We start from the raw sequence: 15,124 nt of genomic DNA, 5'->3' as shown, positions 1-15,124 counted from the left end.
AAGCAAAGATTCCGAAAAAAGCATTTCAATGATGAAACATTGATAGCATGATGGCATGTTTCCATGTGCCTTTAAAGCTATACATGCATTTAGAAATTCATGTAAACTCTTAAAAGCAGTCAAAGTTACATAAATTATAGATTGACTTGTTTTTCTGTGTGATGCAGGCAAACAGGAGTCACGTTAATAATCAAAAATGAAATAAACTGGCAAGAGTTGATCAAAGGAGATTTTCAGTGGGGATGTTACAATCAGGATGTTTTATTCCCTTGTATCCTTTCTGAGTCTATTGGAGATTCATTCATTCATTCATTCATTCATTCATTTTGTAAATTAATTCAGAGGTTATGCTGAAAATGTTGTATAGCAAATCCAAAAAACAAGTAACGACCTATTAAAAGCCGATAATACTGCTTAAATAAACTTTTTTTTCATTGTTTTGTTAAATTGGCAGGTTTTTTGCGTGTGTTGGTGCTGTAAATTACAAGATTTCTTTTTTTTCATTTTCAGTCTGGATCTCGGGACTTATAAAAGTTGGTGGCTTAAAGATATGGGAGCTCAAAAAAAATCAAATTAAAAAAGTGAATGTCACATAAATGCACGAGTAACTATTAAAGGCAATGAAATAGTGAAATAGTTTGTCACTTATAATGACACATATTTGATCTCCATTTGAGTTTTTGAGGAATGACATTTTATTTCTAAACGCTTGACACATAAAGTCACAGAATTCAGTAAAATCCCATTTTGCTTCTGCTAACTGTGGACAAAACATACAGAAAAAAAGTTATCCTGCTTCATGAACTTATTCATAAAGTCCTCTTAAAGAAAATCAAAATTAAGCTGGAAGAATGCACTTCAGAGAAAACAAAATATATCCGTGTCTTTGTGAATGTCTACAAAATATGCGTTATAAATCATCCTAAGTGCCAGCTTTATATTCAAAAATATAATTGTGTGTAGTGGCTGTCACTCAGAAAAGAGTCGTCCTTTAATCAGACACTTCCAAATTCATCCTCAACCTCTCAAATTTGGATTTCAAAACTCTTTGCGTCGCCTGTTTTTAATGCAAATCTGCATGCGATACTTTATACCAAGTAAAAACTGAAAGCAGCTTCCAAATCAGCCTCCAGCTTCTCTCCTGATTTACTTTCTGCCTGTATGACTGTCCGCATGTCAATTATCTCCCTTTTCCAAACAACCCATGATAATCGCACAAAAGCTGGATGCCCCATTAAATTTCTAACACAGTTTCCCCCCCGGATGGCAATGAGTCACTGAATACAAATCAAATGGAGAGGACTCCTAACTCAGAGCGCTGCCAAGACACTGTCTAATTTCCACTAATTCAAATAATTACTGCGCAAGATGGATTAAAAGTTTAATGAATGAAAATTGAGGAAATGTACAAAATGGGTCACCACAAAAACAAGTTGCTGCATTAAAGCAGAGTAAGTGGATTGTAAATATGAATGGATATGATGGTGAGGTTGCTTTTTACATGAGCTTCTAACCATCAGGTAGATTTTCTTGGGCAGTTTTTGTGTTTGGTCCCAAATCTAAATAAACATCTTTTACTGCAAACACCAGAAGCAAAAGACTTTGTTTTCAATTTAAATAAGTACAATTATGCAGTAGTTCATTATCATTTTGCTTTTTATTCCCTCTTTTTAAAAACATTTAAAGCATATGTGCTGCGTACAGTGGACCACCGGTATAGCAGGCGCACAGAGATAGTTAAAATCTGGGAATATTGGGAAGCTCCTCTAAAAATGCTTATACCTGCCAAATTTATTAGTTCAAAAACCAACTATACCTTACAGTATTATGCATGAATACAGAACCTAACATCTACAGTCTCCTGTACTGTTGGGCCTAAAGCCAATCAGCAGCCAGACCAGTAAATGGCAACTCTGGATTGGCTGCTTTGCCAATGGCAGCCAATCGCGAGTCAAGTAGCATTCAGCTCAGGTATCTCAGCTAAATATGTGCTACAACAATAAATCTGGGATAGGTGGGCTTCCCAGATATATAAATAATAATACAGTGATTTGAACTACTTTTCTTACCTGCATGTTTATCTTTTTTATTAAAAGTTTGCCCTTCTTGTTTGTCCCTGCTTCTTTGCCATAAAGTCCCCAAAGAAAGGAATCAGATGCGATGCTTTAATTACTGTTTGATGATGAAATGCGGCCGTCTCCACTATATTTTTTCTTGTCTTAAATTTCACAACCCTGCTCCACCAACTTTAAATAGCGCGTGTCCTTATTTTCATCATCAGTGGACACTATGTGCTTGTTAATTTCATTTTGCTTTCAAGGTATTATGACCAATATTGGCCAGCGTTTTTTCACTGACAAGAGAATTGCCAACCCCTAAAACCACATCTGAAACGTCAAAGAGCCTTTTGAATTAGTGTCAGACTGCAAGGATCAACAAAGGGCTACAACTTGAGTAAGTCCTCAGAAAGATGCACATTTGTGTATTTAGTGTAGTGCAGTACATAGTGTTCTTAACTTAAAAGCAAGTAAAGCAATTATTTTTTAACTCTTCATGCCTTTGGTGAGAGCAACACCTGATTCAGCTCCGCACACAAGACGACGACGTTAATGTGTCGTTTGCTCCGGTCTCATCCATTTTAATGCTGTCAGAGTGCTGATTGCACAGGATGAACATTCAGAGAGGTGGAGAGGAACACCAGCCAGCAATTTGTCACTTTCTTTCCACCTTATTTTACTAGTTGAAAAAGACTATGTGCAGAGGAAATCAGAGTTTGACTGCAGAACAGGCACAGAAGGACAGCCAGATTCAAAAAGTGTAACAAAACGGAGAGGAGGACATTGTACTGCATTTTTTTATCAAGTTAAAACTGAAAGTACTGCCTCATTAAATTTTGCTGTAAAATACCTCCAGACCCTCTGGGGGGAAAAAAAAGTACAAGGACAGAAGGATAGAGAGAGCACACATACCAACGTGCTGCCTGATTGAAGCTTACAATGTGTGTTCGCAGGAGATTACACTAAAAAGATGCTACACAGATTGCACAGTATTAGTAATAAACTTATGCAGTGTGCAATCTGTATAAGTCAGGTCACGAATATATTTGGTCTCATCACTGGCTGCAGATGTAAGATGCTACGTAAAAACCTTTAAAACATTTTATTCATTCAAAAAGGGCGAGTGCCAGTGCAGCTGTCGTGGTAAAGAAATTTGATATATAAAGGACAATATGGTATTTGCTGGTCATTGTGTGTGTTAGTTTACAGGTGGTTTGAATTGGAGTTTGTAAAGTTGCAAACTGTAACAATTAGTCGTAAGAATAATTAGAGTCATCTAAAGGAACAGAAAATAAAAATATGGCAGCTTTTGCTGGTTGCATGACCTTGCCCTGCTCCCCTCCAGGCTAGGTCAGTTGAGCTTAGTGTGTTCTGCATGAGGAAACAGAAGCAGAAAGTATGGGAGCATGCACTGTGCTCAATTATTAGGTAAGTGAGTATTCTGACCATATCGTCATTTTTAGGGATATTAGTTTATTTGAAAGTTTTAAATTGTTTATAATTCTCTATTAAACAGATGAAAGTAAAAAAAGTGAGATGGGAAAATGTGTTTTTTAAAAAATATATTTCTGCTCAATAAAAATGTGTCTCTATTTGTACCCACATAGATATTCTCCTAAGAAAGTCAAAACATCACTTTTACTACCTAAGGTTAAGCTTTTATTAACATTTTTGGACTAACAGAGCACTGTAGTTAGTGATTAATAAAAATAATCCTCAAAAATAGGACTTGCCTAATAATTGTGCACACAGTGTAATGATTCCATTCCTGTAGACACACCACAGCCGCTGTAGGACCTACATTCGGCTCCCTTTCTTTTTCTGTGGTTGAATGATTTTAACCAACTTGAATCTCCTATCAAATGTCACTTTAATTACACATTTATTTGTCCTTAATAAGCTTCTGGCCTAAATTTACCTGGATACTTGACCACCCTTTCTGGCAGGAAGCGGTGCAGTCCATTTAGATTATCAGGCTTCCTGGCACACACTCAGCTTTTAAACATTGTCTATGAGTTTTCAATAGAGTCAAGGTCAGAACCACTGCACAAGCTTCCTCTTGGCCTACTTTTCTAGTCCAAACTCAAGTTTGATGTGTGTTTGGTATTATTAGATTGTCAGAACACCAAACTGGGTTCAAGTTTCAACCATTTGATCCAGACTGTCACTGTCAGATGAAAGGGAAATGGGTAGGATCTTCCTTTTCATAAACTTGCAGATGAACGTCTTTGGCAACAGATAAGCAAGTGAAACATTAACACAGACAGAGCAGCTCTCCACCAAGACTTGTTCCTCCTTTAACTTCACTGAAGTTTTCCTGCATGGATAAACCAAATGTGTCTTTGTGAAACGTTTTTCACTAAGAAGGGACAAAGATTGAGCTATTTGGCCATAATGGCTTGAACATGTTGGAGCTGGTAAAGATGAGGCTTCTAAAAACTAGTAGGTACAATAACCCAACAGTCAGGTACGGCAGTGGTCACATCATGGTGAGAATGGCTTTTGCAACATCTAGTGCATCAGATAATACAGGAAGAAGCATGTCTCCAAATAATTTTATTTCATTCCTTTGTAGAGTATCTTTACAAAAATCTCCTTAACTTTGTCCTCTCTTAATCCGCCCATGATACCTGTTGATTCATGTCTATTCACAATAAGAATTGAATGGTGCTGCCATCAAGTGGTCTGAGCAAGTGACATCCCACTGTGATTGCACAGCATAAAGCTGTATTTATAATACTGTAATTTTAATATGTTTTACAGAAACATATGAAGTAATTACATTTCAAAGACCTGTTAAGCAACTGCAGCATTGGTAATATAATCTACTTACTTATTGTCTCCAATTATGCCTAATGTTGTGAATCTGCATCAACAATTTATTATTAATTGTATGTGTTGTATCCAAAAAATGTATTAACTTAGAATCTGCTAGACTGCAAAAACAAATACTTATTTCTTTTATACAACAAAACAAAATAACATTTTAGTTGGGGATTTGATTTAGATTGCATGGACAGTCATGCCAAAAATCCCAATTCAAACTTGTGAACCCATTTTATCAAATTTGTTTGTCCAAAAAATAAGAATGCACAAACATGTTTGACCAACACTGTATGTTTTTTTTTTGTTTTTTTTTGAGTATTTGAGTATAAACTTGAAAATCATTTTGTATTTTAGTTTGGCGATAGAATAATGTTTTTCAGCTGGAGTTCAACTGCAAAAAAGATCTTGCAAAACACACATGAGCTACCGGATGACTTTTACCAAGATCTCAGATTAGATCATTTGCTTTTTTTGTGGCAGCAGCAAGTTTACAAATCCAAGTCTTACACATTTACAAAGCTTTAAACCTTTTGATTTAAACTCATGCCAAGAATTAGCAGGAAAAGTCTCTTCTTGTCAGCTGTACAGCACTCTGAAGACGTAAATAATTCACTTTGAGCAGGAAGGCAATGTAAAAAGAAAGCAAAATGTTTTTTAGAAAGCTGTTTCCTTTTTTGTAATGTAATAAGGAAAAGGCGAGTTAAAGCCTCACAAAGCATTGAAGCTTTTCTGTTAGAAGTACAGATGGCTGTAACTGATGCTAAAGTGGAACATTAAAAATATGATACTTTAAGAATCATAAGGAGTCATAAAAATAAAACCTGTGATGTATTACCGTGAAGAAGCTATAGGTTTTCTGCTACTATGTTTGAAAATCATAGTTACAGAATTTCATGAAGAGAGCAGCTGGAACTCGATTTGATCGATCATGCTTTGGGCTTGTACTGCGGCCAGTGTCACAGAAAAACTGGTAAATAAGAGTCTGACTTGATGTAATTCAATTCCTGGAAATTTTTCATTTGCTGTTTTTATTTCAGTTGCAATCTGTTTAATTTTTACTTTGTAGAACCAACTTAAAAAACATCACGTTGTTGTGTTAAAGGTTTCATTTTATGTCCTGATCAAGTTAAAGACTGAGTGCTTCAAAACTGCTGATTCTTGTGTTTTTAGCATTTTTCTTTTTTTTTTCTTCTGGCTGGCTTTAGGCAGCAGATCTGGATCTGGGAGCAAACGGTCAGGTCCATTACAGGCTTGTCAAACACCAGACACTGTTTTCCATCAATGCCTCTGGAGCCATCAGGACTGCAGTGCCACTGGACAGAGAGGTCAGAGAAAGTCATAGATTTAGTGAACTTTAATGACTATTGGATTCAAAACAATTGAAAGATATCACCACTTATTTATTTATTTTTAGCTGCAGTCTTAATTTTTCTTCATGACTCTGTAACCTCGAAGGTGAAAGGTCACTATTTCCTGGTTGTCGAAGCCTCGGACGGTGCAGTGGACCCTCGGCGATCCAGGCTCACCCTCTCTGTGACCGTTTTGGACGTGGACGACAACAGCCCGATTTTCTCCCAACAGTCCTACAACGTCAATCTACCTGAGAACAGCCCAGAGGACACTGTCATTTTACAGTTAAAGGTGAGTCTCTGGCTTGGCTGGGAAAATAAATTATGTATAAGTTCATCTGAATAAATTAGAATATGACTGAAATCTTTATATATTTCAGTATTTTTCAATTCAAAAGTGAAAACTTTCATATAAACACAGTGTGATATACTTCATGTGTTTGTTACTTTTGGATATTATGACTGGCAGCTAAGGAAAATATAAAATTAAACTCCTTTGAAAATGTTAATCTTACATAAAATCAGTAAAAGGTTTTTAATACACAAATGTCAGCCTCTACAAGTTTTATTGTCCAAATTACTGCATCAGTGCTGTGAGGCAATCAGTTTTTGGCATTGCTCAGTAAGCGCTGGTTGTTTTACTAACGGCTTTTAGCGCATCTGGATTCTTGGAATAGTTTTTTTCTTCTTCTCTTCCTCTTGGAAATATTCCTTGGATTCTTTATGGGGTTTAGGCCAGGTAACTTAGGCTGCGTTCACACTGCTGCAGCCTTAAGTGACCCAATTCCAATTTTTTTGACGTAATGCGACCTGTATCCGATCTTTTCATGGCAGTGTGAACAGCACAGGTTGAATTCTTTTACGAATGCGACCTAATATCCGATACGTATCCGATTCAAATTGAGCCGGAAAAGGGTAGAGTGCCTTCTCCGGGTCAGGGAGGTCGTCCTGCCTCAAGTGGAGGAGTTTAAGTATCTGGGGATCTTGTTCACGAATGAGGGGAGAAGGGAGCGGGAGATCGACAGGCAGATTGGGGCAACGTCTGCCGTGAAGCGGGCGCTGTACCGGTCCGTCGTGGTGAAAAGAGAGCTGAGCCAAAAAGCGAAGCTCTCGATTTACCGGTCGATCTACATTCCCACCCTCATCTATGGTCATGAGCTTTGGGTCATGACCGAAAGAACGAGATTACGGATACAAGCGGCCGAAATGGGTTTTCTCGGCAGGGTGGCTGGGCTCTCCCTTAGAGATAGGGTGAGAAGCTCGGTCATCCGGGATGGACTCAGAATAGAGCTGCTGCCCCTCCACGTCGAGAGGAGCCCGTTGAGGCTCGGGCATCTGGTCAGTATGCCTCCTGGAAGTCTCCCTGGTGAGGTGTTCCGGGCACGTCCCACCGGGAGGAGGCCTCGGGGAAGACCCAGGACACGCTGGAGGGACTATGTCTCTCGGCTAGCCTGGGAACGCCTTGGGGTTCTGAAGCTGCTGCCCCCGCGACCCGACCCCGGATAAGCGGAAGAGAATGGATGGATGGATGTATCTGATTCAAATGCGATCTAACGTTCAGGTTGCATTCATCCGAACTGAATGTCACTGATTCTCAACAAATCTCACTATTCTACGCGCAAGCGGGAAGAAAAACAACAACTATGACGGACTATATGAGGATTAAGTTGTTAATATGCTGCTCCGGCCGGGCAACAACTTCAAATATGTAAGCTAAGCTCCACCCTTAGCCTCCATGTTTACTTGGACACTTGGGCACTTCTTTTTATGGCGGTTGGCAGAACACTGGGAACGCTGACGCTATTGCGCCCTCTAGTGCGCATGCGAGACACTTTCAGGTAGTTTGCCCCTCGCATACGGCCCGGCAAAAAAATCTTTTTAGAACCAAGACGTCATCCTTAAAATGTTGAAAAGATTTTTTACTAATTTTTAGTACTATTTTTACTTTGACTAAAAGCTGCTCCAAATAATCCAACAAACTTTTTCAGCTTCATGATATTCAAAGTGAGTTGACTGAAGATTAATGCCTCAGTCATAAATGTAGTTCATAAGACTCAAAATAATGTTGCTTCAAATCAGACATTTTCTACAAAATCACCAAAGTGCTTACATTTCATATTCCAGGCAGAGCTGGAGACGTCGTAAAAGTCAAAGTTACTGTGAGACTTGTTGAAAGATTGAAAATTGAAAAGGGCAGAGCTCCCCAAAGCATCCCAATTTAAATACCTGCAAAAAAAGGAGAGAAATTCGACATGGACCACCAGTAGAACACAAGAACATTAAAGTTTACTGCCACAGGCGCTTTGAATACACCACAGCTTAATGAAAACACTGTTTTAAAAATTAACCTGCCAAAACAAATAAAAATACCATCACATAGCAGTGATTCAACCTTCTTTATTTTCTTTTTTCTGAAGGCAACAGATGCTGACCTCATCTCCAACCTCACATATCGAATCAGAGCTGAAGGCCTGGATCCTGAGATAACACGGCTTTTCCGCGTTGACCCCGTGACGGGGGAGCTGTCAGTTCTTAAGGTTCTGGACTTTGAAGCTCTGTCTGCCTCTGAACCCATGTACACTTTCACCGTAGAGGCTGTCGACGTGGAGGGAACAATGCCTCCTGGGCTTGCCTCAGTTACTGTCAGGATACTGGTGAGTGTGGGGGTGTGTTTCTCATATTTTTTCCTTTGTCCAAGCAAAGCCCAAAAAGCAAGTAAGTTTGAAAGAGAGGAAAATGTAAAGAAAACAAGAACATACAAGGCCTTGGCTTAGACCTCTTGAACTATTAGACATTTTGTCATATTGCAACCACAAACTTCTAGATATTTTAGCAGTATTTTGCTTTTCTATTGTTTTTTTTAAATGGCAGCTCAGTGTGTCATGTCAACAGGATAAATTAAAAGCTGTGCAATCCAGAAATCTGAAATGGAAAAGAAAATGAAAGGCCTTGTCATAAGAAGTTCAGTTTGCAGTTTCAGAGATATGTGGTGGGGATAGCAAATGTGCTCAGATCAAACTAAAGATTAACTTTCTAGATGCAAAACTCTTTTTGGAAAAAAAGTAAACACTGGAGGTTCCCAGAACACAACAAGGAAAGAAAGAAGGAAAACAAACTGAAACCTGCAGACAGAGCAACAAAAAATGCTAGGTCAAAGTCCAGACTTAAATTCAGCTGAGAATCTGTAGTCAGACTTTAAAATATCTTAAAATAACTTCCTATCTGACTGAGCTTCAGCTATTTTGCTAAGATGAATTGGCCATTTTTCTGTTTCTGGATGTGCGAAGCGTTCAGAGACTGAAACTGCAACAAAAGATGATCCTACAATGTATTTAATACAACTGGATGTCAATATTTTCACAAATCTTAAGTAAAGGTTTTAAAAGTAAAAGAATACTTTAGCAAGACAGTTGAGTTTAATCAGCAAATGGTAGTTCTGAGAAAACTCTTTATTCATAGATTATGGATTAAGTATCCTAAAAATTATTATTTCACTTTATCAAACATTTTTTCTGGACATTTACATACAATTAACAGGGACAATTTCATTACAGAAAAATTCAGTGTTATTTTCTGTCCAATAACTGTCTATTTAAACTTGTTCTGAAAACATTTTAATTCTGGCAAATTAATAATAATAATAATAATAATAATAATAAAAACTGCTCTAAGAACACCAGCAGATTGCATTTAATCTTGACTTCACTGCTTCCCCACATCCTGGAGAAAGCATGGGGCAAAGTAGACAGTGTATCTGTTTTGCTAATTAAAACTGGAGGCTGGTTCCACAACAGAGGAGTTTGATAACTGAAAGCTCTGCTTCCACTTCTGGTTTTAAATACTCTCGAAACCAAAAGTAGCCCAGGCATGTGAGAACAAAGTGCATTATTTTGAAAAAATAATACTGTGGTGGTGTTTTTTTTTTTACATAAAGCTGAGATTGGTTGACTTTAAATGAGCTAAAATGTGAATATTTTTGTTCAAGTTCTCACTGCTACATTTCAGCATTTAGGTTTTTCAGTTAATGTAAGGGACATCCTGATGATACAGAACTGATTTGAGGGGGATTTCATTGGCAAGTTAAGCAACATATTTTGAGTACATTTAAACATTACTCTCACTGGTGCTGAAACCCCCCAAAATTTCTAATGATTTCACATTAAATGTGAAATGTGAAAAGCATGTCAGTAGACATAATCAACACAAAAGTAGCATATTTGTTTGAGAAAAAGATTAATCGTAGCTACAAATCAGGGTCACTCACAGAAACTCATTAACAGATAGATCCTCATGGTGGAATATAGGTTCTTTAAATCAAACATCCAGAATGCCTCTCTCTTTCTCCTGGTTAAATCAATATTTCCGCCTCTTGGACTTGACTTAATGGCCTCAAAGTTTATAAAGAGTAAAGGTGAGCTACAGTGCTTTACATTAAAGTGCCTTGCATGAGAACTGGTTAGATCATCTTGATAGAACCTCTATGACCACTAATGCGTTCTTACAGAGGATGCATTGATGCCGTCGATGGTTCTCCTATATGTATTTTATTGCATGGTCTCATCTTTTTTTTCTATATAGACACTGAAGCCATTAAGTCCAGTCAAAGAGCTTTTTTTTTTCTCAAATCCTCCGACTGTGTGAGCTTCAGTCCAAGAGGGGGTCCAGCGCACCCCCCACCTTCATGAGGCGTCCACAAGAGAACTGATTTGATTGTTTTGATGTTTTTTTGGAGTTTTTTTGTGGCGTCAGGGACTGATCTAAGGGTGCGTTCACACTGCAACCTGAAGTGACCCAATTCCGATTTTTTTTTACGTAATGCGACCTGTATCCGATCTTTTCATGGCAGTGTGAACAGCATAGGTCGGATTCTTTTTTGAATGTGACCCATATCCGATTCAAATGTGAACATAAAGTTCAGGTCGCGTTCATCCGAACTGAACGTCACTGATTCTCAACAAATCTCACTATTCTCCGTCCTGATACGCGCAACCGGAAAGAAAAACAACAACTATGACGGACTATAATGAGAATTAAGTTGTTAATATGTTACTCCAGCAGGGCAACAACTTCAAATATGTAAGCTAAGCTCCACCATTAGCCTCCATGTTTACTTCCGCAAACACTGAGCACTTCTTCTTTTTATGGCAGTTGGCAGAACGCTGACACTATTGCGCCCTCTAGTGCGCATGTGGGACACTTTCAGGTCGTTTGCTCATTCACACTGCAGAACACATAAAGGTAAAAATTCACTGGCAGTGTGAACGGCCCCGGCAAAAAAATCTGAATTGCCAAAAAATTGGAATTGGGTCACTTCAGGCTATAGTGTGAACGCACCCTAACCTCCTGTTGTTTCCCTGTTGTCCGACTGCGACTGACTTTTTACCACGAGACAAATTGTGCATAGCTGCTGCATCCTGAAACCAGACAGGCTAAACTGTGGGTCAGAAGTGCCACCAGTATATTTGTTGCTAATGTGGCAGCCACAGCTGACCTAGCTCAGACTACTGAGTGCTGATTTGAATTTGTTTGAAAGGTCTGACTGACAATGCCTCACATTTTCTGTCAAAAGAAGCTCGTCCCCTCAGAGGAAACAAGTGTCATACATTAATATCAATCCGCTCCAGCTTCAAGCTGTCCCTCTTTGTTTCCTTCCATTGGATGTTGCAAGGCAGCAGAGGTAGTACTCTGTATTTCTGATTGTATCTTGTGTTCTGTCAATCAAGATGGCTCCATTTTGTCATGCAGTTTGTGATGTGAGTCCTGTTTGGGGGGAATAAGTAATCTTTTGCCAAAAATCATTGCATATTTTTATTGCTGCCATTTTGGTTTGGACAATAAAAATGATTAAAACCACCCTTAATGCCCAGATGCATAGAAAATGTAAAAAAAAAAAAATATTGCAAATATATTCATACCAATTGGATGTTTTATACACCAAAAAATTCCATTTATTTTCCTGGGATTTTTATGTGACTGATCAATGCAAAGTAGGACAAATTTACAGTTGAAGTAAAATATTAATCTTTGAAGTGTTTTGCAAATCAATCTGAAAAACGTTATTGTACTCTAAACGGTACTCTAAACCCCAGAGTCAATTCCTTTCAGGAACAACATTACAATGACAGATGCAAGTCTTTTGGAATATGCAGAACAAAATCTTTCACATTACATAAAAAGTGTCTGTGAATGAAAGAATGAATGGATGAATGAATGAAAATCACAAGACATGACAAACATAATTAGTTGTCAGTTTAGATTGTAGACAAACAAATTCCAGTCTTTTGACTTTCAATCTGTGTCACAACCTTGTTTTATAGACAGGATTTCAGGGTGAAGTAGAGAGTTTTTAGTTGATAAAATCTGACCAGAACATCTTCGTCCTCGTAATTGGTGATAATTGAAAGATTTTTGTCAGCATTGTGTGATGCTGCCTTGATTTGTTCAAACCAACCAACGGTTCACTGCAGAGAACTTTCGCAACATGTCAGACATTTGGTAACTCAGTAAAAAAAAATGTTTTTTATTAAAGTTCAAGTTCACGTCATTCCCCTGTGAAGTTTCATTCACTGTTTTCTCACAGGTCTGTGTTGCTTTTCTTGAATCTCTTTTCAGGATATGAATGACTTTGCTCCCTCATTCAGACAACCCGTCTACAGAGGCATGGTTGCTCCTAATGCTGTCAAGGGAACCATTGTAACCACGGTGATGGCCACCGATTCTGACCCTGCGGTGAGTGTTTGCAGCTGCTCATATTTAATCAAACTATTTTCCTTCTCTTGCTCTTAAAATTGTGCATTGGAATGGAATGATACGGGATAATGATGCTCAGCTTTAGTCCGTGAAAGTGTGTTTTGAATTTGTATCCTTTTCCCTTTTGGAGCCTTACTCTTTTTTTCCCTCTGCTCAGCAGTGGTTCTGTTAACCAAGTTTTTTTTTTTTTTTTTTTAATCCAAAACATTCAATCTAAAACTTACTTGGCTTGTAAAATAAAGAACCAGCTTACTTTAGAGTGTTTATTTAGAGTAATTTGAGATTTGCTGCAGATCGGACAAGCTGCAACATCATTTGAAATGAGCTTTTCTGATTTACGCAATCATTTGTTAAAATGCAGATCTGTGTTATGCAATGCATTGTGGGGGAAAAAAACCCCACCTAATTTTCATGGAATCCTGAAAGCAGCCGCTTGGTGAGTTTTAAAATCACCTATTGAATAAATGTTTATGAAAAAAGGCCAGACTCAAACACAGAGTTTCCTTACTTTGCATTTCTAAGTCTCTGAACTTATTTTTTATTTTCACATCTGCAAGCAAAATCTTCTCCCGCAATGTTTCGCCATGCGCCTTCTTAAAAGCTTCACTTCCTTTGAATTATGTGCTTGCTGTCCTCTTTCATCAGCTGAATTGATTCAGAGTGCAGGTAGAAGCATCAAAGTAAATTCTCTTGAGCCAAAAAACATCATTATACTCTCCAGGTTGTACGGTTTGAAAGTACTCCCTCAGGCCCAAACAAGGTGCTAATAGCATTTTTTTACTGTATGTATGTATATCTTGATGCGAATGTTTTTGCTCATTGTAGATTCAAAATGCTTTCAAGAATTTGTCTGTTAGGTTCTCCCGACTCATCCATCCATCCATCCATTTTCTTAGTGGGGTTGAGAGGGGTTCTGGTGCCTGTCTCCAGCTAACGTTCCGGGCGAGAGGTGGGGTCATGCGAGAAAACCCACGCATGCACAGGGAGAACATGCAAACTCCATGCAGATAGACCGGGGCCGGGAATCGAGGCAACAGCTCTACCAACTGAGCCACTGTGCAGCCCTCTGCCGACTCATTTCAAACTTTTTTGGTAGCAACACATTTAATGGAGACGTTTAACAAGCAGCTCAGCTTTACTGTTCACCAGTGCTGTTCTGATATTAAACCTACATTTTTTTCACAAAACATGATCATTACACTAAAAATTTGCTGCCTTTATTTTCTGTTGGGATCACAAAAATTGTACATTGTGTCACTTGAAGTGTCACTTAACTGCATGAGTTTTTAGTGTATTTTATTAATAAAATTGCTGCCCTGAATCATTTAGTATGATTGAATATGACTGAATGACCTGTTGCGTGTAACCCCGAGTTACACGCAATAAGACACCACAGTGCTGTAGTTAATAGTTAAACGTTTTACAAGGCCAATTTGTCTTTATGTCATTGAGTTGAATCTTTGACTGGATGTTTTCCTTAATCGTCTTGCACTCCGTGGGAAAAATGAGGAAATAAAAAACATATTGAATAGCACCACTAACACTCTTCAACAGTGTTTTAAAGACACACACCCATCATACACACACCCACACAAAACACACATGGTATGTCTTTCTATTTGCACAAGGACTTTCCATTGACTTTCATTCATTGTTCTTTCATTTCTATAGACGGAATGTTTGAAACGGTGTCTAGCTGCTAAAATGTATCAAAATATGTTTTTCATCATAGATTTGGTTGATATAAAATCATTGAAATAAAGCTGTGTGACATTATTATTCTTTCCTGTGTGCCTTTAATATAGGAGTGAACATTTTACAGTTTATTTAAAGCTGACTCTATGATATAGCTGACATTTCTAAAACATCCTTCACATGCCTAATAAGCTCCCCATGCAGTTATTGGTAAAATGTGTCAGTCTTTCTGTAAATTTAGCTTTTATTGCTGTAGCAAAGTCTCACACTGAATTATTTGCAGAAGTAATGACAGTGGAATAATTAATGCCATTTTTTTTCAGTTTACTGAATAGTATTTAACTGAACATTTATCTTTTTTTAAATTTTTTTTATCACATCTTGTTCGTCAGAATTTTTTGTCCAGAAGTGCCAGTGAGAATTTTGCTATTCTCATCCGCTCAATCA

The 15,124-nt window shown here is 38.0% G+C and overlaps 1 protein-coding gene across 1 annotated transcript in view; it reads left to right on the top strand.

The window, feature by feature from the left end:
* The window catches only part of LOC103481331 (protocadherin-15-like), a 222,603-nt gene that overhangs the window by 137,257 nt on the left and 70,222 nt on the right, over window positions 1-15,124 (top strand). Inside the window, exons 21-24 of the mRNA XM_081600402.1 lie at window positions 6,089-6,208; window positions 6,339-6,524; window positions 8,650-8,886; window positions 12,845-12,961. Of these exons, the coding sequence (XP_081456528.1) occupies window positions 6,089-6,208; window positions 6,339-6,524; window positions 8,650-8,886; window positions 12,845-12,961 (660 nt within the window). The remainder of the gene's footprint in view (window positions 1-6,088; window positions 6,209-6,338; window positions 6,525-8,649; window positions 8,887-12,844; window positions 12,962-15,124) is intronic.

The sequence above is a fragment of the Poecilia reticulata genome, chromosome 19 (genome assembly GCF_904066995.2).
Source record: "Poecilia reticulata chromosome 19, P_reticulata-male-v2, whole genome shotgun sequence".
NCBI classification, from domain to species: Eukaryota; Metazoa; Chordata; class Actinopteri; order Cyprinodontiformes; family Poeciliidae; genus Poecilia; species Poecilia reticulata.
Note: the sequence above shows the minus strand (reverse complement) of the source record. Positions and strands in the feature narration are given on the sequence as shown.